The sequence below is a fragment of the Chlorocebus sabaeus genome, chromosome 20 (assembly GCF_047675955.1).
Source record: "Chlorocebus sabaeus isolate Y175 chromosome 20, mChlSab1.0.hap1, whole genome shotgun sequence".
Classification (NCBI taxonomy): Eukaryota; Metazoa; Chordata; class Mammalia; order Primates; family Cercopithecidae; genus Chlorocebus; species Chlorocebus sabaeus.
The window spans coordinates 12,795,565-12,817,815 of record NC_132923.1 but is presented as its reverse complement, the minus strand read 5'-3'; the positions used below and the strand labels follow the sequence as shown (position 1 = coordinate 12,817,815).

Below are 22,251 nucleotides of genomic sequence, written 5' to 3'. Positions count from 1 at the left end.
TAGTAGAGACGGGGTTTCACCGTGTTAGCCAGGATGGTCTCGATCTCCTGACCTCGCGATCCGCCTGTCTCGGCCTCCCAAAGTGCTGGGATTACAGGCTTGAACCACTGTGCCCGGCCGCAGCTCAGTTTCTATAAAATTAAAGCAAGGTCACAGGAATTAACAGTGGCTTTTATTTATCCAGACCTGTGCTCAGCATAATCATATGCTCCTAAATATATGACTTGACATTTCCAAAGACCTGCAGTATGGCTGGTTGGGGTATAAATTGGTACAACATACTTTGGAAAGCTGGTGGCAATATATACTAAAGCTGAACATAATCCAAAACCCATAACCTTGCAATCCCTCTCCTAGGTATATATACCTGATTGAAATGCATTATTTGGGGTGGGGGTAAAGAGGGGATGGTTAATGGGTACACAAAAAGTAGAAAGAAAAGTAAGATCTAGTATTTGCTAGTACAACAGGGTGACTACATTAAAAAATAATTGTTCATTAAAAAATAACTAAAAGAGAGGCCGGATGCCATGGCTCATGCCTGTAATCCCAACACTTTGGGAGGCCGAGGCGGGTGGATCGCCTAAGGTCAGGAGTTCGAGACCAGCCTGATCAACACGGAGAAACCCTGTCTCTACTAAAAATACAAAATTAGCCGGGCATGGTTATGCATGCCTGTAATCCCAGCTACTCGGGAGGCTGAGGCAGGAGAATCACTGGAACCCGAGAGGCAGAGGTTGCGGTGAGCTGAGATCGCGCCATGGCACTCCAGCCTGGGCAATAAGAGCAAAACTCCATCTCAAAAAAAATAAAAATAAAAATAAAAAATAAAAAATAAATGCATTCTTATGTTATACCAAAACACGTGTTCATAGCAGTTCTATTTATAGTTGCCCCAAACTAGGACAGTCAAATCTTCAAAAAGTAAAATAGTTAATTCATGGTCACAAAACATACGTATTTCATAATTTCATTTGTATAAACCTCAAAAGCAAAACCAATCTATGGTATTACAAGTCAAGATTGTGCTTACCTTTAAGGGAGAAAATAGCAACTGGGAAAAGTTATGAGGGGGATTCTAGGGTGCTGGTAATGATCTGTTTCTTGATTTGGGTGCTGGCTATCTATGTTCACTATTCATTTTTTAAAAATAGACACAGGGTCTCACTATGTTGCCCGGGCTGGTCTTAAACTCTTGACCTCAAGCAGTCCTCCCACCTCAGCCTCCCCAAGTGCTTGGATTACAGGAGTGAGCCACCATGCCCAGCTAGCCACCTCACTTAAAATAATATTACTTGGCTGGGCACAGTGGCTCACGCCTGTAATTCCAGCACTTTGGGAGGCCGAGGCAGGTTGGGATCAAGCAGCCTGGCCAACATGGTGAAACCTCACCTATCCTAAAAATACAAAATTAGGGGCCGGGCACAGTGGCTCACGCCTGTAATTCCAGCACTTTGGGAGGCCGAGGCAGGTTGGGATCAAGCAGCCTGGCCAACATGGTGAAACCCTATCTCTCTTAAAAATACAAAATTAGGGGCCGGGCACAGTGGCTCACGTCTGTAATCCCAGCACTTTGGGAGGCCGAGGCAGGTGGATCACTAGGTCAGGAGATCGAGACCATACTGACTAACATGGTGAAACCCCATCTCTACTAAAAATACAAACAATTAGCCGGGTGAGGTGGTGGGCGCCTGTAGTCCCAGCTACTCGGGAGGCTGAGGCAGGAGAATGGCGTGAACCTGGAAGGCGGGGCTTGCAGTGAGCCCAGATGGCGCCACTACACTCCAGCCTGGGCAGCAGAGCGAGACTCCGTCTCAAAAACAAAACAAAACAAAACAAACAAAAAAACAAAAAAAATTAGGCCAGGCACAGTGGCTCATGCCTGTAATGCCAGCTACTCGGGAGTCTGAGGCAGGAGAATCACTTGAACTTGGGAGGCAGAGGTTGCAGTGACCTGAGATCATGCCGTTGCACTCCTGCCTGGGCAACAAGAGCAAAACTCATCTCAGGAAAAAAAAAAAAAAAAAAAAAAAGCTGGGTGTAGTGGTGTAGGCCTGTAATCCCAGCTACTCAGGAGGCTGAGGCAGGAGAATCACTTGAACCTGGGAGGCGGAGGTTGCAGAGTCAAGATCGTGTCATTGCACTCCAGCCTGGGCGATTGAGTGAGACTCCATCTCAAAAAAAAAAAAAAAAAGAAAAGAAAAAAGTATTTTATTACTTTTTGAGCATTTAAAAAGTATTTTTTGGCCAGACACTGTGGTTCACGCCTGTAATCCCAGTATTGTGGGAGGCCCAGGCGGGTGGATCACTTGAAGCCAGGAGTTCGAGAGCCTCCAGCCTGGCCAACATGGTGAAACTCCATCTCTACTAAAAATACAAAAATTAGTTGGACCTTGTGGTGCATTCCTGTAATCCCAGCTATTTGAGAGGCTGAGGCAGGAGCATGACTTGAATCCAGAAGGCAGAGGTTGCAGTGAGCCAAGATGGTGTCACTGCACACCAGCCTGGGTGACAGAGAGAGACTCTGTTTCAAAAAAAAAAAAGAAGAAAATTTGTTCAGTATTTTCTTCAATCAGCTTTCTCAGATTGAATGTTCAGCCTTTTAAATATTCATAATGTTCCTGAGAATCCATTTGGCTATTCTGTTATCTTCACCCTTCTCCACTCTTCCCCTCCTTAATTAGACCCATTTCTTCCCTACTCCCCAAAAGAAAAAATATCTACTTTGGATTAATATAAATCAGTTTAATCTAACTTATTCAAGAGATTTTTGGCCTCTACTTGGGGGTTCAAGAGAAGATGAGGTGATAGAACTAGGGGGGAAAGAATTATTATTAAGGCTAACTTACAAATATTTTGAGGGATTTTAAGGGTTTAAATATCCATAAATCTTTGAAGAAGTCTCTTTCAGATAAGGAGGAAACATTTCAATATCTCTGAAATACAAGAAAAACTTAGGCTTAAAATTTTTCTCGTTAAATCAGGAAAATGATGTACATTTATTGGACTGACTTTCTTCTTGTGGCAGAAACACGGATTCAGTTAAGAAGCCCTTCTGAAGGAGTAGAAGGCCCTGGATTCCCAGGTAAGCTTCTGAAGTAAATTCAGATAAAATCTACTATCATACTTTGGGAGGTTGAATTAGATTAAGAAAAACAAAGTGGTAGCCAGATTATTTATATTCTGGGGAAAATTTCTACACAAAAAATGTCTGTCTTCAGAGGTCTTAGGGAGTATTTAATTTTTCCCCTCTGGTTGAATTTACTTTTTTACAATTTGGAATTCAAAAGAAAACTAACGCGGTAAGTGAGTTAGCTGAGCTGCTAGAAAATGGAGATTTCTGCCAGGAAGTGACTCTCGCTTTGACTTGCATTCGATAAAATTTTACTGCTTTCTGGGAGAGATGGCTTCCTCAATTATCAATAAACAGTCACTTTTCAGCTGGGGACAATAGCTTACGCCTATAATCCCAGCACTTTGGGAGGTTGAGACAGGAGGATCCCTTGAGCCCAGGAGTTTGAGACCAGGCTGGGCAACATAGGGAGACCCCCCCGTCTCTACAAAAACAACAATAAAAGCATGTTTGGTTTGTCTCTTTCCAAATTACAGACAATTTGGAACTCACTGAGGAGAAAAATCAGACAGACCAAGGCTTTGAGAATTGTGGACACAGAAACAAAGAGTATATACACACGTAACAGATAATAGAAAAATTAAAAAAAAAAAAAAAAAAGGCAGTGTTACCTAACATTTCAGCATTAAAGTGATTATTTTTCTTCTTTAGGGAGAATAAAACACATTTTTAGAAATCATACGAATATACACTTATGGGCATTTTAGATGTGTGGCAAAAAGGAAGAACAAATTTTATCTGTTAGGATCTAAATTAAATTTCAGTTTTGTTATAATTTAATGTCAGAAAGCATGTGTGCATACATGCAAGACAGTGGAATATATAAAGTGTTGAAAGACAAAAACAACCCACCAACCTATAATTATTTCTGTCGTTCTTGTTGTAGAGCTGGGGCTTTGGCTATGTTGCCCAGGCTGGTCATAAACTCCTGGCCAAGTGATCCTCCTGCCTCGGCCTCCCAAAGTGCTGGGATTACAAAGGTGTGAGCTATTGTACCCAGCCCAACCTAGAATTCTATTTCCAGTTAAATTATCCTTTAAAAATGAAGGATAAATAAAGACCTTCTTAGACAAAAACTGAGGGAATTTATGTCCAGCTGACTTGCTCTGTAAGAAATGTTATTGAGAGAAGGAAAATGATAGGTGGGAAACTCAGTTCTTCCATTTTTGTTTGTTTGTTTGTTTTGTTCTTTCACCCAGGCTGGAATTAAGTGGCATGATCTTGGCTCACTGCAACCTCTGCCTCCCGGGTTCAAACAATTCTCCTGCCTCAGCCTCCCCAGTAGCTGGGATTATAGGTGACTGCCACTACACCCGTCTAATTTTTGTATTTTTAGTAGAGATGGGGTTTCGCCAGGTTGGCCAGGCTGGTCTCGAACTCCTGACCTCAGGCAATTTGCCTGTTCGGGCTCCCAAAGTACTAGGATTACAGGTGTGAGCCACTGCGCCTGGCTGGAAACTCAGTTCTATATAAAGAAAAGCAACAGGAAAGGAGTAAGTCAAGGTAAACAAACAACAAAAAAAGTTTAGCTTGTCATGGTGCACATGCCTGTAATCCCAGCTACTGGGAGGTTGAAGCGGGAGGATCCCTTGAGGCCAGGAGTTTGAGGCAGCATTGGGCTATGATAGTGCCTGTGAATAGCCACTGCACTCCAGCCTTGGCAACAAAGTGAGACCCCATCTCTAAAAAAAGAGCTGCCAGTTTCAAAATCCTTTGTTTACTTTACAACTTGAATATATTCTCTTATTTTCTGGGCCGAGCGTGGTGGCTCATGCCTGTAATCCCAGCACTTTGGGAGGCCGAGGCGGGTGGATCACCTGAGGTCAGGAGTTCAAGACCAGTCTGGCCAATATGGTGAAACCCCATCTCTACTAAAAATATAAAAAATTAGCCGGACGTGTTGGTAGGTGCCTGTAATCCCAGCTAGTAAAGAGGCTGAGGCAGGAATCACTTGAACCTGGGAGGCGGAGGTTCAGTGAGCCGAGATCGTGCCATTGCACTCCAGCCTGTGCAACAAGAGTGAAACTCCATCTCAAAAAAAAAATTTTTTCTTCTGGAAATATGTGAAAACTACACGCATTCATGAAATTCTAGCACATCACCAATTATTTTGTACATACTGTTTCCTCTTCGTAGGGTAGCCTTGGCTCTTCCCTCTTACCACAAAAAGATCCTTTGAGACTTTAAAAAAATTTAAAAAAAAATAGCGACAAGGTCTTGCTATGGCCCAGGCTGATCTTGAACTCCTGGACTTAAGTGATCCTCCCACCTTGGCCTCCTAAAGTGCTGGGACTACAGGCATAGGCCATCTTGGCCCAGCCGATCCTTTGAGATTTAGTTCAAATGAAGGCAAGAAAGTGTAGTGATTAAAAACGTGTTTGAACTGAAGCTCTGCACTATGTCCTCAGGCAAGCCTCATTACCTGAGTTTTCTTTCTTTCTTTTTTTTTTTTGGAGACAGTCTTGCTCTGTCACCCAGGCTGGAGTGCAGTGACATGATCTTGGCTCACTACAGCCTCCACCTCCTGGGTTCCAGCGATTCTCCTGCCTCAGCCTCCCGAGTAGCTGGGACTACAGGCATGTGCCGCCATACTGGGCTAATTTTTGTATTTTTAATAGAGATGGGGATTCACCATGTTGGCCAGGGTGGTCTCGAACTCCTGACCTCAGGTGATCCACCGGTTTCAGCCTCCCAAAGTGCTGGGAATGCAGGTGTGAGCCACTGCGCCCGGCCACCTGAGTTTTCTTTAAAAGAACATTGTAAAGTTTTTTTTTCAGTGTTGTAATACATGAGATAATATACAAAGCAGTTAGCATAGTGCCTACCTCGCAACAAAAGTGCTCAATATATGATAACCATAATAAAGAAATACAACACCTCAAAGTCTTCCCTAACATTCCCACGGAGAATACTATTTATTTGTGCTTCCAAATATTATGTTTATACTTCTATTTGAGCATTTGTCACAAATTATATTGTTTGCCCACATAAATGTGCATTCTTGGGAGCTAGAATGGTGCCCTATGCAATGTTTTATTGTCAGTGCCTAGCAAGTGCCCATCAATTTGTAAGTACTCAATAGTTTTTGATGAACGAATTATAGACAATAAGATATAGAGTGGCATTCTCAAATTTTAACATGCAAGCTTTTAGAGAGTTTCTTTTTCTTTGAGGCAGAGTCTTGCTCTATCGCCCAGGTTGGAGTGTACAGGCGTGATCTCGGCTCACTGCAACCTCCGCCTCCCGGATTCAAGTAATTCTCCTGCCTCAGCCTCCCAAGTAGCTGGGATTACAGGAGTGCGCCACCACGCCCGGCTTACTGTGTATTTTTAGTAGAGATGGGGTTTCACCGTGTTGGCCAGGCTGGTCTTGAACTCCTGACTTCAGATGATCCGCCCATCGCGGCCTCCCAAAGTGCTGGGATTACAGGCATGAGCCATCATGCCTGGCTGAGAATTTCTTTAAAATGCAGCTTCCTCCTAACTCCAGAGACTGATTTACTAGGATCTGCATTTTAGCAAGGTACCCTCCTATCTCACACATAGGTTTCGGTGCAATTGTCTTTGCAATATACTTTGAGAAACATTGTATAAAGCATGACTTATGGAAACAGTACTTTGTCTTAAATAAAAATATTAGAAAAGTATAAACAATTCTGGCCCGGACCGCGCCCGTAATCCCAGCACTTTGGGAGGCCGAGATGGGCGGATCACGAGGTCAGGAGATCGAGACCATCCTGACTAACACGGTGAAACCCCGCCTCTACTAAAAATACAAAAATTAGCCGGGCGCGGTGGCGGGCGTCTGTAGTCCCAGCCATACGGGAGGCTGAAGCAGGAGAATGGCGTGAACCCGGGAGGCGGAGCTTGCAGTGAGTGGAGATTGCGCCACCGCACTCCAGCCTGGGCGACAGAGCGAGACTCCATCTCAAAAAAACAAAACAAAACAAAACAAAAAAAGACTTTCAGCTCCTAAATTCAGGTGTCATTTGCAAGTATTAGTAGGACAGATCGTATTCATTCTCTTCATGGTAATAATGGTATAATTGGTTAATTTATTTTGATTGAGATGGAGACACTATTTAGGCTTTATAGCATTAGGTGGTGTTCATCTGGTCAGCTTTGACGTGTCCTGCCCCTCAGCCTAAGTATGTTACAATTGGTTTTGTATCCTTCATTTTCTACATAGGATAAAACAGGCTGGTATGCTAGTGTAAAGGAGGAGGCAATTATTAGCCTTGTATAGAAAGTCCTTATTTCCAATTAAAACAAATTAAGTTATAAAATTGTGCACAGAGAGACCAGAGAGCTGATAACTGATCTTTATTATACAGAAATGTGAAGGCCATAAGCATTACATGAGAAGGAGTTTGGCAGTGAACATTATGCAGATTCAAACTGAAGATATCCTCGTCTTGAGATATAATATAAAAATAAACACTAAGAGTTTCAAGAAAGAACTCAATTCAACTTCTATCCCCCAATCAAGCTATAACTTTCCACAGGAAAACCTGGTTTCAATTCATGCCGAATTGTTCAAAGAAAAGAAAAAGCTAAATCAGGTAGAGACAACACGTGGACTGGCTTTTGTCCTATTAGAGAGCCAGACTGAAGCTCTATTCAGTTTCACATTTACAGATTGTTTCCTATTACAATTTATATCTCTATTTACCTAAGAGATGCCTAAAGTGAAAAACAAAAAAATGTTAACTGAGCTGGGGAATTTTTGTGGGGCTAAGTATATTTGGCAGAGGAGATAAATGAATAAATCATTCATTTAATTATTTCTAATCAAGAGGATTTAATGTCAGGTCTGGGTCATCTGTATTAGCCCTTTGACAGCTTGTTGTTCTATAATGGTCAAGAAGCACTATCCCATTAAAGTATAATAAATGCTTAACATCAGCACAACTCAGTGCCCGTCCTCTTTATATCCTCAAATACTGGACTTTATGTCAGCATGCTTTCAACACCAACTTAGCCCTTTAAATAGGATCTTTCTTAATAAAGCTTCTCATTGCCCTCACTACTGCAGTAAAAAAAAGTGTTAAGAGATTTGGCCAGAAAGATGGTTTTACTGAAATAAGACTGATGACTAGGAATACATCTATGGATTAAATATAGACAAAACTACTCCCAGAACCCTTAAATATAGATAGATTTTATCAATTTATGTAGAAAGCCAAAAATAGGAAATAAAAAGATCTGGAGTTCAGATATACTGATATATTCAGCAACTGAAACTTACAATTCCTTCAATTCAGTCACAGCAGAGACATTTAAAGTAGTCTGGAGGGGTGGGTGCGGTGGCTCACGCCAGTAATCTCAGCACTTTGGGATGCTGAGGTGGAAGAATTGCTTGAGCCCAGGAATTCAAGACCAGCCTGGGCAACAAAGCGAGACTCTGTCTCTCTAAAAAAAAAAAAAAAAAAAAAAAAAAAAAAAAAAGTCGAGTATGGTGGCATGTGCCTGTAGTCCCACCTAGTTGGGAGACTGAGACAGGAGGATCCTTGATCCCTGGAGGTCAAGGCTGCAGTCAGCTGTGATTGCACCACTGTACTCCTCCCTGGGCAACAGCAAGACCTTGTCTCAAAAAAAAAAAAAAAAAAAAAAAGGGGCCTGGGGTAAACAGGACAGTCGTATACTCCAAGAATGGAAATTTTCATGCCACCTCCCTTCCTTCCTTACAAATTCTAATGCTGATTGCATGAATGAGGTGTTGAGAGAGACTTTTCTTTTCTTCATTTAGACTTTTGCCCTAGTGAATGAGGGAGCAAGAGAATGCTAAGAGGGATGAGAGAATGTATTTCTGGCTCTAGGACTTTGAGATCCAGGTAATTGAATCTGGGACATTCTCATTAGGTTAGAAAAGGAAAGATGAGAAAATCACTAGCAGGATATGCAATTCCAGAGACCATCAGCTCCAAAAATTAGTTTTGTTTCTCATTGCTCCTTATTCAGCGACAGTTATTTCAATAAGCTACATTATTTAGCAGAGTCTGAGAGACAAAGGCTGTGAAAACATGTATTTAAGATAGAAAACAAACTTAGAAAAACATAATAGACAGTTCGCTTTTTATCTCATTCACATTCTATAGCTGGAGAACTCAAAATCCCATTTAGATATTTCTGCTTATCCAAAAGCACACTGGGTGAAACTAAACCAAGAAATGGGAGAAAATGTTCATTGGGTGCGTGTCGGTTCACCCAGTTTATTTACCTATGGAGTGGAAGTGTAGGGAGAAATAAGGTCTGCTTATAATGGTCAAGGTCTGTGGAGAAGCCCTGAAGTTGTTCTCCCCAAATCACAAGTCTGATTCAAGAAAAGGAAACAAAAATGATGAAAACATCTCATCACACAAAACTCAGTGATGGGGTCTCTGACAGTCACCAGCCAGCAGGGGAAAAGGAGAAATCCACCTGCTGGCTTTAAGATTTATTGAAGGCTGCCAGCACCGCCCAGATCATTTCTGTGGCACTAGGCTTTGTCCCTTCCACTTCAGGGTCCAGTTCTACTAAGTCCTTGGCTCGATTCATTGCTACGTCATACTTGTCATCTGTCAGAGAGGAGAAGACATTCTCTAGCACATCAGAGGAGTGAGCTAGCACCAGGAGTGCTAGTGTTCGCTTGTCCATACGCTGAGGGTCATTTACCCACCGCTCTAGTACACTATCTTGAAGTTTTTTCACTAGGCGCTGTTTCTCTGTTATATTGGTCACTGGATGAGTAGTCATGTCAAATAGCAGGAAATTCTGCTTCTCTGTGGTTAGAATACCCTTCTCTACTAGGTTCTTTGCAATGCGCTCTCGTACATTTCTCAGCTGGTACTGTAATTTGAAGGGGTTCCAGGTCTCACCTATGAGAAAAAAGAAATAGGACATAATGAACAGAAACAGAAAAGCAAAATGAAACATGTAGTTATCTGGAACCTTGAGTGGCTAAAATGATTAAAAGCATAATCTTCATTCCTCAATTCATTTAATCCTTAGTCCTTTATAATCTGGCTTTGACTCTAACCATATTTCACATTAAACCAGCTTCAAAAAATGTCACCAAGGACTTCCATATTGCTAGAGCTTATGGACTTTATTTCTGTTCTTATGTGACCTCTCTGTGACACTGTAATTATTTATGTATTTTTGAAATTCTCTTTAGGACACCAGTCTCTCCCAAATGATTTCTACTCCGTATTGCAGAACTTCTATTTGCTGGTGAAGCTGAGAGGACTGAGGTTCCCTACCCTATTTGTAGATCAGAAGCTCTATCCCAGGCCTGGTAGGCTGACAATATTGAGACTTCAATTGCTCCCATTCCAGTTTGTTCATAGATTAGAGATTCTGCAACAGAAAAGGCAAGCCAAGAAGACCAGGGGCTAACACCTCTTTCTCCCAGCACCTACTCATAGAACAGGCGGGTATCACTATAGGAGAAGTGGGCCCTTGTGCAGAAGTTCTGCACAGGAGGGAAGGAAGGCCTGAAGAATGAAGAGCTCCAAAGCTCTGCCTGAGAGGACTGACTTTATTTGGAACACAGGGTGGAGAATCTATGCCTAAGGGTGTTGAAAACCATAGAGATCTTGGTGGAAAGCAATTATAAGGGTGCTGCTAGCTCTATGGCACTGGTATGACAAACCCAAATGGCAAAGCCTCCAGAAGTTTAACAGGCGGAACCAGAGAAACAGCCAAGAAAAGCCCTTCTGGAATCATGGCCAACACTGGGGGTTGGGAAGAATGTGTGCTTGCACCAGGCTGCACCCACTCAGAAGCAATCAGAGCAGGACGTGGGGCTTGACTTGAGAGTATTCCCCAGGCCACACATAGATCTATCAAAAAGGGTGGATGCTTCACTGGCACCAAGGGCTAAAGCACAACCACTGACCAAACACTGGCTGAACAATAAGCTACACTAACTCAGAGGCAACTCCTAGGAAGCTAAACTTAAAGATAATAATAATAGCCAGGCATAGTGGTGCATGCCTCTAGTCCCAGCTACTTGGGAGGCTGAGGCAGGAGAATCGTTTGAACCCAGGAGGCAGAGGTTTCAGTCAGCTGAGATTGCGCCACTGCACTCCAGCCTGAGTAACAGAGCGAGACTTCATTTCAAGAAATGAAAAATAAAAAATAAAAATAAAGAAATCACATGCACCCCTGGTGTATATCCAAGGATGTACTCTCTCTCAGAAGAAATCAGAGAGGGAACTTCTAAGTTGCTAGTTCCTTGCTGAATGTGGGGCAAAATGTAAACTCCCTGATTTGTGATGGCTGTGTCAAAATCACACACACATATCCAACAGTAAAGGATAAAAAAATTTAATTGGCTAAAAGGTCTTAAGCACAACCTTTGACTAATAAGTGGCTTCTACTGACCCACTGGCAACACATAGGGAGTTAGGCCAAAAGATAAAAACAAGAAAATATGAGTGGTGACATCAGAGGCTGCACAGTACAAGAGAAACAGACTTCAGAGAGCTACTGCAGGCAAGTCACTAATGAAACAAATTACCAAGCAAACAACACAATCAACCTCTAGTGGAAGGAGAAACCAGTATAGCAGGTGTCTCCAACCCCTGGATCATGGACTGGTACTGGTCCGTAGCCTGTTAGGAACCCGGCTGCACAGCAGGAGGTGAGCCATGGGTGGGTAAAGCTGAGCTCCACCTCCCGTCAGCTCAGCAGTGGCATTAGGTTCCCACAGGAGTGTGAACCCTATTGTGAACTGCACATGGCAGGGATCTAGGTTCCATGTTCCTTGTTAGACTCTAATAAATGCAAAGCACTTGAATCATACTGAAACCATCCCCTCGTCCCCCACCCCAGTGGAAAAATTATCTTCCATGAAACCTGTCCTGGTGCCAAAAAGGTTGGGGACAGCTACAGTATACTATCCAGAGGTGCACGATTATCTAAAATGTCCAGTTTTTGACAAAAAGGTATGAAGTATACAAAGAATAAATTGTGACCCACTGACCCATTCAGAAGAAAAAAAGCAGGCAATGGAAACTGCCTTTGAGAACGCTAAAATGTTGGACTTTACAAAGACTACAAAGCAGCTTTTATAAATATGTTCAAAGACCTAGGAGAAACCATCACTCATCACACAGAGAATATCAATAAAGACAGAAATTATAAAAAAGAACCATTTAGGCCGGGTGCGGTGGCTCATGCCTGTAATCCCAACACTCTGGGAGGCCGAGGTGGGTGGATCATTTGAGGCCAGGAGTTCAAGACCAGCCTGGCCAACATGGCGAAACCCCATCTCTACTAAAAATACAAAAATTCGCCAGGTGTGGTGGGAACCTGTAATCCCAGCTGCTCAGGAGGCTGAGGCAGAGAATTGCTTGAACCTGGGAGGTGGAGGCTGCAATAAGCCGAAATAGCACCACTGCACTCCAGCCTGGGCAACAAAGCAAGACTCCATCTCAAAAACAAAAACAAAAACAAAAAAACCATTTAGAAATCCAAGAGTTTAAAAGTACAACAAACAGACGGGGCATGGTGGCTCACGTCTGTAATCCCAGCACTTTGGGAGGCTGAGGTAGGCAGATTACTGGAAGTCAGGAGTTTGAGACTAGCCTGGCCAATATGGTGAAACCCTGTCTCTACTAAAAATACAAAATTAGCTGGGTATGGTGCTGTGTGCCTGTAGTTCCAGCTACTCAGGAGGCTGAGGCAGGAGAATCACTCGAACCCAGGAGGCGGAGGTTGCAGTGAGCCAAGATCGCACCATTACACTCCAGCCTGGGTGACAGAGCAAGACTCAAAAAAAAAACAAGTACAACAAACAAAATGAAAAATTCACTCAAGGGACCCAACAAGAGATCTGAGCTGGCAAAATAAAGAATCAGCAAACTTAGAGATCAAAGCGATTATGTAATATGAAGAAGGAGAAAAGAATGAAGAAAAATGAACAGACTCAGAGAAATGCGAAATATCATCAACTTGACAAACATACATAAAATGGAAGCACCAGAAGGAGAGAAAGAGGCAGAAAAAATACTCAAGGAAGTAATGGCTAAAATCCTGCCAAATATGATGAAAAACACTCAACCACACATTTGAGAAGCTCAACAAACTCCAAGTAGGATGAACACAAAGAGACCCATATCCAACATCATAGTAAAAATGCTGAAAGCCAAAAATAAGTGGAAAATCATGAAAGCAGAAGAGAAAAATGACTGATCACATCACAGTGGAAGTTTGATAAGCTTAACAGCTGTCTTCCCATTAGAAAAAATGCAGGCCAGAAGAATGAGTAGACTTATTCAAAGTGAGGGTAGAAACTATTAGCCAAGATTCTTATAACTGGCAACTATCTTTCAAAAATAAAAGCAAAGCAGGTGTGGTGGCATGCACCTGTAGTCCCAGCTACTCAGGAGGCTGAGGCAGGAGAATCACTTGAACCCAGGAGGTGGAGGTTGCAGTGAACTGAGATCGCGCGCCACTGCACTCCAGACTGGGTGACAGAGTGAGACACTGTCTCAAAGGAAAAAAAAAAACAAAAAACCCAAAACCAAAACAAAAAAAAATGAAGGCAAAGAAAAATTTCTAAAAAGGAGAAAAAATAAATACATTCCTAGATAAAAAATATCTGAAAGAGTTCACTGCTAGCAGACCTGCCTTATAAGAAATCTTAATACTAAACTAAAGGAAAATTGTTAAGGCTGAGAGCAGGACACACTAGACAGTAATTTGAATCCACATGAACAAACAGTAAAAGTAATTATGTAAGTAATAAAAAGGATGGTATAATTGAATACTTCATCTCAACTGATTTATAAAGCAATTGCACAAAACAATATTTATATAATTGTTATTGTTGAGTTATAATTTTTAACTTTTTAAACTTTTGCACAAGGTTATAACATATAGAAATGTAATAATAGCACAAAGAAAGAGGGTGGGAAAAAAGTTGCACTGGAGTAAGCAAAATGACAACAGATGGTAATTTGAATCCGCCGGAAGAAATGAAGAAAACCAGAAATGGTAAATAAGGAGGTTAATATAACAAACTCTGTAAGTATATATTTGTGCTTTCTTCTCTTCTTTAATAATTACAACAATGAATTGTTGAATTTGTAACACATATAGATGTAACACATGTAACAATATTGGCATGGTGGGCCCATGCCTGTAATCCCAGAACTTTGGGATGCCGAGGTAGGCAGATTGCTTGAGCCCAGCAGTTTAAGACCAGCCTGGGTAGCATAGTGAAACTTTGTCTAAAAAAAAAAAAAGAAACAAAAACCCCAAAGCCAAAAAAAACCCAAAAAGAAAAGAAACATATAGCAATATTAACACAAAAGGAGGGAGAGGGAATAGAGTAATACAGAAGTAAATTTTCCTTGGAATTAAACTTGGTATAAATCTTTTTGTTTTTGAGACAGAGTCTTGCTCTGTTGCCTAAGCTGGAGTGCAGTGGCGCGATCTCAGCTCACTGCAACCTCCGCCTCCCAGGTTCAAGCTATTCTCCTGCCTTAGCCCCCCGAGTAGCTGGGATTACAGGCACACGTCACTATGCCCGGCTAATTTTTTTGTATTTTTAGTAGAGATAGGGTTTCACCATGTTGGTCAGGCTGGTCTGGAACTCCTGACTTCGTGATCCGCCTGCCTCAGCCTCCCAAAGTGCTGGGATTACAGACGTAAGCCACCAGGCCCGGGCTTTTTTTTTTTTTTTTTTTGAGACAGAGTCTCGTACTATCGCCCGGGCTAGAGTGCAATGGCACGATCTCGGCTCACTGCAACCTCTGCCTCCCGGGTTCAAGCGATTCTCCTGCCTCAGCCTCCTATGTTGGATTTACTGGAGAAAAACTTGAAAGCAACCTTTTTTTTTTTTTTTTTGAGACGGGGTCTTGCTTTGTTGCCAGGCTGGAGTGGAGTGGTGTGATCTTGACTCACTGCAGCCACCACCTCCCCAGCCCAAGTGATCCTCATGTCTCAGCCTCCTGAGTAGCTGGGACTATAGGCGTGTACCACCATGTTCAGCTAATTTTGTGTCTTGTAGAGACGAGGTCTCACTGTTGACCAGGCTAATCTCAAATTCCTGGACTCAAGTGATCTTCCCATCTGGGCCTCCCAAAGTACTGGGATTACAGGTGTGAGCCACCACACCCACTACAACTATCTTTTATTTTATTTTATTTTTTGAGACGGAGTTTCACTCTTGTTGCCCAGGTTGGAGTGCAATGGCACAATCTTGGCCCACTGCAACCTCCCAGGTTCAAGTGATTCTCCTGCCTCAGCCTCCCAAGTAGCCGGTATTACAGGTGCCCGCCACCACGCCCAGCTAATTTTTGTATTTTTAGTACAGATGGGGTTTCACCATGTTGGCCAGGCTGGTCTTGAACTCCTGACCTCAAGTGATCCACCCGCCTTGGCCTTCCAAAGTGCTGGGATTACAGGTGTGAGCCACCGTGCCTGGCCACAACTGTCTTAAAGATGCTCAAAAAAAAAGGATAAAGACAGGAGAACAATGTATAAACAAAATAATATCAATAAAGATATAGAGAAAGGGACCAAAAGGAAATTCTGCAGCTAAAACTTATAATAACTGAAATAAAAAAATATTTCTCCTGCCTCAGCCTCCTATGTTGGATTTAGTCGGGGGGCCAGGCATGGTGGCTCATGCCTGTAATCCCAGCACTTTGGGAGGCCAAGGTGGGTGGGGTCACTTGAGGTTAGGAGTTCAAGACCAGCGTGGCCAACATAGCAAAACCCTATCTCTACTAAAAATACAAAAATTAGCCAGTGTGGTGGTGGGAGCCTGTAATCCCTGCTACTCAGGAGGCTGAGGCAGGGAGAATTGCTTGAACCTAGGAGGCAGAGGTTGCAGTGAACCAAGATTGTGCCACTGCACTCCAGTCTGGGCAACAGAGCAAGACATTCCGTTAAAAAAAAAAAAAAAAAAAACCCAAAAACAAACAAATTTGAAGAAGCAGAAGAAATAATCAGCAAGCAGTTCCTTGTTACGATACACCCCCCAGATCAATAGGGCAATATTATAGCTATATTTGAGCCTTTTCCTTTTAAATTTGGGAAACGCCATGAGGTGCCCATCTCAGGCCCGTTCCTAACCAGGGCATTTCCAGCTTAGGCCATTCCCTCACCCCTGTACAATATCTGTCCCCCGCCATAGCCAGTAGTACTGCAGTAGATTTATGCTGCACAAAAGCTGTGAGCCTTCTGCCTGGGGAACTCCCGCAAAAGGTCCCAACAGGAGTCTGTGGACCCTTGCCAGCGAGGATGATAGAATTACTTCTAGGAAGGTCTAGTTTAAGTTTAAAAGGAGTACAAATACATACAAGAGTCATTGATTCAGATTACAATGGGGAAATTCAAATTGTTATATCTACTTCTGTTCCCTGGAAAGCAGAGCCAGGAGAGCATATAGCACAGCTCCTGATTGTGCCTTATGTGGGAATGGGGAAAAGTGAAATTAAATGAACAGGAGGATTTGGAAGCAAAAATAAACAAGGCAAAGCTGCTTATTGGATGAATCAAATTACTGATAAATGTCCTACCTGTGAAATAACTATTCAGGGAAAGAACATTAAATGTTTGGTAGATACAGGAGCAGACATTTCCATCATTTCTCTACAGCACTGGCCGTCTGTGTGGCCAATTAAACCCACTCAATTTAACATAGTTGGAGTTGGTAAAGCCCTTGACGTATATCAAAGTAGTTATACTTTGCATTGTGAAGGGCCCAATGGACAACCTGGGACTATTCAACCAATTATAACTTCTGTACCTATAAATTTATGGGGAAGAGATTTATTACAATGGGGAGCACAAGTTCTAATTCCTTAGCAATTACATAGCCCTCAAAGTCAACATATGATGCATGAAATGGGGCATGTCCCTGGTATGGGACTAGGAAAAAATTTGCAAAGTTTGAAGGAACCACTTCAAGGGGAAAGACAAAGTTCCTGCCAAGGTTTAGGATATCATTTTTGATGGTAGCCATTGTTAAGCCTCCAGAACCTATATCTTTAAAATGGTTAACAGATAAGCCAATTTGGATAGAACAATGGCCGCTAAGTAAAGGGAAACTAGAGGCTTTAAAGGACTTCGTTAATAAACAATTAGGAAACGGACACATAGCTCCAACATGTTTCCCTTGGAATTCTCCAGTTTTGGTAATTAAGAAAAAATCAGATAGATGGAGAATGTTAACAGATCTTAGAGCCACCAACTCAGTTATGCAACCTATGAGGGCATTACAGCCAGGATTGCCTTCTCCTGCTATAATTCCGAAAAATTGGCCTTTAATAGTCATAGATTTAAAAGACTGTTTCTTTACTATTCCCTTAGCTGAGCAAGACTGTGAATGGTTTGCATTTACAATTCCTGCGGTAAACAACCTGCAGCCTGCTAAGCGTTTTCACTGGAAAGTGTTGCCACAAGGCATGTTAAACAGTCCAACAATTTGCCAGATGTATATAGGGCAAGCAATTGAACCTACTCATAAAAAATTTTCACAGTGTTACATTATTCATTATATGGATGATATACTTTGTGCTGCCCCCACTCGAGAAATATTACTCTAATGTTATGATTACTTGCAAAATTTGATTTCTCACACTGGTTTAATTATAGCTCCTGACAAAATTCAGACTACTACTCTTTACTCCTACTTGGGGACCTTAGTAAATGACACTACCATTGTGCCACAGGAAGTAGCCATACGTAGGGATCAACTGAAAACATTAAATGACTTTCAAAAATTACTAGGGGACATTAATTGGTTACAACCTGCTCTAGGCATCTCTACCTATGCCATGAGTAATCTATTTTCCATCCTTAGAGGAGATTCTAGCCTCATTAGCCCTTGGCAATTAACAAAAGAAGTTGAGGCAGAGCTGCAGCAAATCGAAAAGCAAGTCCATAAAGCTCAAATAAATAGAATAGATCCAGAGAAGACTCTAGATTTGTTAATTTTTCCAACTCAGCATTCACCTACTGGTGTCATTGTCTAAGAGCAGAACTTGGTAGAATGGCTTTTTCTTCCACATACTAATTCACAGACTCGAACTCCTTATTTGGATCAAATCGCTACTATGATAGAAAATGGGAGAACTCGGATTGTTAAATTACATGGATATGATCCTGGAAAAATTGTTGTCCCTCTCACAAAGGCACAAATACAGCAAGCTTTTATAAATAATCTTACTTGGCAAACCCATTTAGCTGACTTTGTGGGTATTCTCGATAATCCTTTTCCTAAAATGAAACTGTTTCAATTTTTGAAACTGACTAATTGGATTCCCCCTAGGATAACTAAATTTAAACCAATTGAAGGTGTTGAGAATGTTTTTACAGATAGGTCTGATAATGGTAAAGTTTCTTATTTTGGCTCTAAAGGTAAAGTTTTACAGATGCACTATACTTCAGCTCAAAAAGCAGAGCTTGTAGCTGTAATTGAGGTATTGACTGCTTTTAATATGCCTATTAATGTGATTTCTGATTCTTCATATGTGGTTCATTCCACACAGTTAATTGAAAATGCTCAGTTATAATTTCATACAGATGAACAACTGATGACTTTATTTACCCAACTGCAAACAGCAGTTAGGAGTAGAATGCACCCTTTTTACATCACTCACATTAGGGCTCATAAACCTCTTCCAGGACCTTTAACTGAAGGGAATCAAATGGCTGATTGCCCAGTTGCTAATGCAGTATCTAATGCCAAACACTTTCACAATTTAACCCATGTTAATGCTTCTGGTCTCAAATGCAGATATAGCATTACCTGGAAAGAAGCTAAAGTTATTATCCAGCAAGCCCAACTTGTCAAATGGTACATTCCTCATCTTTTACAGGAGGAGTTAATCCTCGAAGATTGGAACCTAATTCTCTTTGGCAAATGGATGTCACACATGTTCCCTCATTTGGGAGACTAGATTATGTGCACGTATGTGTGGACACCTTTTCTCCTTTGTCTGGGCTATATGCCAATCAGGAGAGTCTTCTGCCTGTGTTAAACATCACCTTTTGCAGTGTTTTGTGGTGATGGGCATTCCAGCTTCTACTAAAACAGATAATGTCCCAGGCTATACTAGCCAAGCTCTAGCTACATTTTTCTCCATATGGAATATTAAACACATTACTGGTATCCCATATAATTCTCAAGGACAAGCCATAGTGGAAAGAATGAACCTCTCCCTGAAACAGCAGTTGCAAAAACAAAACAGGGGGGAAATAGGGATTACATGACACCCAATATACAACTGAATCTAGCATTATTAACTTCAAATTTTTCGAGACTGCCTAAAGGCCAGATGTTATCAGCAGCTGAACAGCATCTATAGAAACCAGCTGCAATGACAGAAGCAAAACAACTGGTTTGGTGGAGAGATCTGATAAGAAAAAGTTGGGAAATAGGTAAAACAATAACTTGGGGTAGAGGTTATGCTTGTGTTTCTCCAGGACCGAATCAACACTGATTTGGATGCCATCAAGACACCTGGAACCTTATCATGAGACAGATGCCGAGGAAGAGATTCCGGGAGGATCCCGAGGACCCCCCGGTTGCAGCCATGTTGAGACTGATGCTGAGGAGGACCCCAGCTGTCACAAGCAACACCCGTCGAACACAGCCACCCACCTGGGGAGAGATCAAGAAGCTGTCACAGATGGCGGAAGAAAACCTGAGGAAAGCGGGACAACCAGTCACAATGAGTAATTTAACAATAGCTATGATAGCGGTGATCACCACTGCCATGAGTATTCCTTCAACAAGGGCTGGCACAGAGAACAATTATACTTATTGGGCATATTTATCAATCTTGGCTGGCAATAATGCCTGGATGTAATCACTCTATGACACAGTTACACATGCTTTCTGATCTCAGTATTTTCCATAATAAGTCTGCTCCTATAATTGAGGCATACCACCCTCAAAAACCTATTTGTAAACAAAATTGAACCTGACCAGAAAAAATGAACATACTTGTTTAGGAAGATTGCATTGTAGAACACGAAGAGGTGCTGCGCAACGATTCCTATGGAATCATTATTGATTGGTCCCCTAAGGGGATGTTTAGCTTGAATTGCACCTCTCAGTCTGCATGCCATGGCCACACTATGTTCAGCTGGTCTGAACAAAATGATCAGATGGTAGAAATGGTAAGAAGTACGGCAAGAGTTCCTATTATCTGGAAACATGGCAATAGAGTGGCACCTCAACCTCAAATGATATGGCCCGCTGTAGGGGCTAAACGTAAGGATTTGTGGAAACTATTAATAGCACTTAATGAGATCAAAATTTGGGAAAGAATAAAAAAGCATCTAGAAGGACACTCTACAAACTTGTCTTTGGATATTGTAAAATTAAAAGAACAAATATTTAAGGCATCCCAGGCACACCTGACCTTAATGCCAGGAACTGGAGTGCATGAAGGAGCTGCAGATGGATTAACAGCTAGTAACCCATTAAAATGGATAAAAACACTTAGAAGTTCTGTGATTTCAATGATGATTGTTATTAATCTGTGTTGTTTGTCTTTGTATAGACTGAAGATGCGGATCCTGACTCCTGTAAGAAGTAGCTCACCTTGACAAAGTTGCCTTTGCTTTTATTGCTTTGCAAAACAAAGAAGGGGGACATGTTGGGAATAGGCCCCAAAAATCTGGCCATAAACTGGCCCCAAAACTGGCCATAAACAAAATCTCTGCAGCACTGTGACATGCTTGTGATGGCCTTGACACCCACACTGGAAGACTGTGGGTTTACCAGAATGAGGGCAAGGAACACCTGGCCCACCCATGGTGGAAAACTGCTTAAAGTGTTCTTAAACCACAAACAATAGCATGAGCGATCTGTGCCTTAAGGACATGTTCATGCTGCAGATAACTAGCCAGGGCCCATCCCTTTATTTCAGCCCATCCCGTTATTTCCCACTAGGAATACTTTTAGTAAACCTCATGACTGGCTTGCTGTCAATAAATATGTAGGTAAATCTCTGTTCAAGGCTCTCAGCTCTGAAGGCTGTGAGACCCCTAATTTCCCACTCCACACTCTATATTTCTGTGTATGTGTGTCTTTAATTCCTCTAGCGCCTCTGGGTTAGGGTCGCCATGACTGAGCTGTTCTTGGTAAGATTAATATCCAGAATATATACAAAGAACTTCTGGCCAGGCACGGTGGTTCACACCTGAAATCCCAGCACTTTGGGAGACCAAGATGGGTAGACTGTCTGAGCTTAGGAGTTCAGAGACCAACCTGGGCGACATAGCAAAACCCCGTCTCCACCAAAACTACAAAAAATTAGCCAGGTGTGATGGTGCATGCCCATAGTCCCAGTTACTCGGGAGGCTGAGGTGGGAGGACCCTTGAGCCCGGGAGGTAGAGACTGCAGTGAGCCAAGATCGCACCACTGCACTCCATCCTGGGTGACAGAGTGAGACCCCATCTCATAAATAAATACAAAAAAACCCTCAACAACAAAACTATCAAACTTAAAAATGGAAAAAGTATTTTATATTTCTCCACAGAGGATATATAAATGGTCAGTAAGCACATAAAAATATGCTCAATATTTTTAGTCAATAGGAATGACATGAAAACTATTTTCATTTGGAAAATAAAAATCAAAACCACAATGAGATAACATTTCAGACCTACTTGAATGCCTATAATTAAAAAAAGAAAAGAAAGAGAAGAACAAGTGGTTATCAGGATGTGGATAAATTGGAACCCTGGTGCACTACTGGTGGGAATATAAAATGGTGCAGTCTCTGTGGAAATGTCTGGTGATTTCTCAAAGGTTAAACTGCCATATGACCCAGCAATTCTATTCCTAGGTATATATCCAAAAGAATTAAAAGCAGGAACTTGAACAGATATTTGTATATAAATGTTCACAGCAGCATTGTTCACAATAGCCAAAAGGTGGAATCCATCAACAGATGAATAAACAAAAATGTTATATACATACAATGGAATATCACTCAACCATAAAAAGGAATGAAATTTTGATATATGCTGTGACATGAATGGACCTTGAAAACATTATGCTTAGTGAATAAGCTAGGCAAAGTAATGACAGATATTGTATAATTCTACTTATATGAGGTACCTAGAGTAAGCAAATTCATACAGACAAAAAGTAGAATAGA

The 22,251-nt window shown here is 41.8% G+C and overlaps 1 protein-coding gene across 2 annotated transcripts in view; it reads right to left on the bottom strand.

The window, feature by feature from the left end:
* Nucleotides 1–7,438: 7,438 nt before the first annotated feature.
* The window catches only part of GOLPH3L (golgi phosphoprotein 3 like), a 49,910-nt gene continuing 35,097 nt past the window's right edge, over nt 7,439–22,251 (bottom strand). For both annotated transcript variants that reach the window (XM_008019272.3, XM_037997999.2), the window contains exon 5: nt 7,439–9,989. In XM_008019272.3, coding sequence (XP_008017463.2) covers nt 9,562–9,989 — 428 coding nt within the window. In that variant the 3' untranslated portion in view covers nt 7,439–9,561. The remainder of the gene's footprint in view (nt 9,990–22,251) is intronic.